The sequence below is a fragment of the Nestor notabilis genome, unplaced genomic scaffold, assembly GCF_000696875.1.
Source record: "Nestor notabilis isolate BGI_N333 unplaced genomic scaffold, ASM69687v1 scaffold1280, whole genome shotgun sequence".
NCBI classification, from domain to species: Eukaryota; Metazoa; Chordata; class Aves; order Psittaciformes; family Psittacidae; genus Nestor; species Nestor notabilis.
The window spans coordinates 116,398-119,386 of record NW_009910428.1 but is presented as its reverse complement, the minus strand read 5'-3'; the positions used below and the strand labels follow the sequence as shown (position 1 = coordinate 119,386).

The 2,989-nt window shown below is 37.6% G+C and overlaps 1 protein-coding gene across 1 annotated transcript in view; it reads right to left on the bottom strand.

Annotated features, from left to right (window-relative positions):
* The window catches only part of LOC104402115 (regulating synaptic membrane exocytosis protein 1-like), a gene marked incomplete at both ends in the record, with an annotated part of 63,848 nt that overhangs the window by 6,100 nt on the left and 54,759 nt on the right, over positions 1 to 2,989 (bottom strand). Inside the window, one exon of the mRNA XM_010009907.1 lies at positions 310 to 377. Coding sequence (XP_010008209.1) covers positions 310 to 377 — 68 coding nt within the window. The remainder of the gene's footprint in view (positions 1 to 309; positions 378 to 2,989) is intronic.

Sequence of the window (2,989 nt, the reverse complement as noted above, 5' to 3'; positions counted from 1 at the left end):
GTTTGTGGCATTTAGGGAAATCTACTATCATGTCTAGAAAAGAAGTTAAAAGTTTAAATTCAGGCAATTTTACTAGTATACATTTTGATGAAAATTTCTTCCTCATTTCTGTTTTCAATGGATCATTTCAATGATCCACTAAAGCAAATGTTCATATAATTACATATAATTACATAAATACATATACTACAGTATGTTACATATAATTTGTATAGAATATTTTTTCACAACAAAATATCTATGCTGAACTGAAATAATCAGCAAACATTTTAATTCATACTTATGAACCTCTTTTTTCCTACTTCTTACCGAACTAATGGGGGATGTCTCCCTGCTGTGCCACGTGGCAGGATCCAGCCAGTAATAATCCAAGTCACCTGGAAGAATATAAATAGAAAGAAATGTGTAATCTCTCAAACAGAGAAAGATGTATTCAATGATTACTTCTGCAGGCATGAATCTTAATGTCCAATAATTTGATGCAGCATATACAAAACCTGTGTTACAATTCAAAATTAACTTAAATAAACTTGAAGAAAATATGGCATAATAATTTAAAAAGCAAACCACATAGTAAGGCATTGATTTAGACCTCTGCTTTTTCATGAATTGCACTCCAGAACTGGTTGTGCACTCCAGCTGTTTTTTGCTTTGCCCAGTCATCTTTCAAGTATGGACCCCAATGCATCATATTCACAGCCCTCCTCCTCCCCTTGCTTCCATAACACACACAGAGGACTACAGCTAACAATGACATGAGAGAGAATATTCCACAAAATAGGCACTTAGCTATAGTTAAAGACAGAACAGTCAACCACACTTCCAAATCAGCAAAGTAGCTGATCAATCCTATGACAATGGGAACTGTACAGATGGGAGAGGTGCAGGAGCCAGTAAAGGGCACCAGGGAAAACAGCCACACAAATAGAGCAAATAGTACCAACAGCAGATATGAGGCTGCAATCTCCCATTTGTTTGGCACAAACTTAAATACTATGTACATTAAGAATAAACCCATGAATTACAGTGGTATGGAAGCCATGAGCCCACTGAGCCAAGAAGGGGAACTACGGGTTGGCTTTGGAAGAAAAGGCAGCAGAGTGTAACACCACAAAGGGTATACTGAATTTATGGAAAGCTAGGGAAGCCACAGTTTGACTAAATATATTACAGCTGTAGAAGGCTGAGTTGGTGGCAAAAACCTAGAACTTCATTGGGAGTTGTCTGTGACAGAGGATTGATGTAACTGTACTCCAAGGAGGAAAAGGATGAGGCAGGAATTGCAAGAGGAAGAATATTGGGCAGTGCAACTCATAGTACAATTTTCTTTACAAAGAAGAAGGGTGCAGGTGATATTGAGAAGGACATAGGACAATGATGCATGTTAGATAGATCCAACAGAAGGGCAAACGTGATCCTGCTACAGCAGGAAGAAGTCTGAAGGATTTCTGTGGTAAAATTAGTTTTAAACAGAATATACGTGTGAGCTCTGAGCCTTGGTGTTAATTCGTCCCTTTGGGCATTGCCATGGTATATTAAAAAAACTGCAAGAGTGTAATGAGAAAGTAGAACTACAACTCTTTCTAATGCTCTTTTGCAATAACAGTAGTATACAAAAGGTTGATCTGAAATAACCAAGAGATATTTTTTAATTTATCTGAAAAAAGTAGATTATCCTGCCAATTAGCTTACAATGCCTCTAAACACGTGAACAAACAAAACCATCATGAAAAAAAAAATCTGAACTATCACTTCAGAGGTTAGTTTTAGACCCTGAGGGAAACACAGTCACCTTGCACTGAGGTTTGTATCAATGCCTGCATTTCAGGCATTTTTCACCCTCACTTGGGCGGAGAACCTTGGTGATTTGAAATATGTTAGTGGAACAGTTTGATAATGCTGGTTTTGAATTCACAAGTGACTTTTTATTTCTCAAGTCTTCAAATTATTATGTCCCAGAGTTAGTTTTCATTAGGAAGCAACTCTTCACATACTTTCTTAACAACATTCCTACAAACTTTTTAGTGATCATTTAAAAGACACTAGGTAAAAATCCTACTGTATCATTAAAGTCAGATAGTTATTGCTGATATAGTCTTCACTCCTGATATGCTCTAGATCTTCAGAAAACATTTTATTTATTATGTACACTTTAGGCAATACATCTTCACTATCTTATTTTATAACAAACATCTCTGTAATGCTACTGTTGTATCACTACTCTTATTAGCACAAAGGCATCCAACAGAAGCCCAAATGAAGCACGCTTCTAGAAAGACAAAATATATACATTTACATTAAGAGTTTGACATTTTTTACTTTCTGCAAGTATTTAGTTGCTGATTATGAAGTAAGAGCTGTACCACTCTATAATCCATAAAACCTTTAATAGTTTACCATCTACATAATTATACACACAAGCTAATTTTTAAACAGCTTATTATTATCATACGCATAACCACACGAGGCAGTTTGCGGTTGCATTACCTAACTGCTGTTCTGCAATTTTAGAGAGCTTCACTTCATATTTTATTTTTAGCATCGTTCCTTGCACCTTTATAGACTTCAAAATTGCAATAAGAACAACAAATCCATGAACCAGACTGCCACCCCAAGTGCCAGCAGTAAGCTGGGACCTGAGGCACACAGCTCTCCAACTTTCAGTAATGGACTCAACAGTAACACCAAAAAGCAACTCTCTGCTGGGTGACCTGGCCTGCCACAGGCAAAGCACAACACATTTTCCCTCCACGTTTCACAGCTATTTGCTGAGCAATAGAGAAATGTTCAGGCAGGAATAAATGTCAGCTCCAGCATGCGGATGTGTGTGTCCAAGTGCTCAAACCCCTTTTTGCTCCTGTTAAAATTGCTCCCTGCTCTCTTTTCTTCCTTCCCCAGCTTCAGTTTCTGGGTCCCAGTTTCTCTGCTGTTATTCCTCCAGGTTATCGCAAATCCATGGCCACTTGATTCATGCCACTAGCACCCTTCC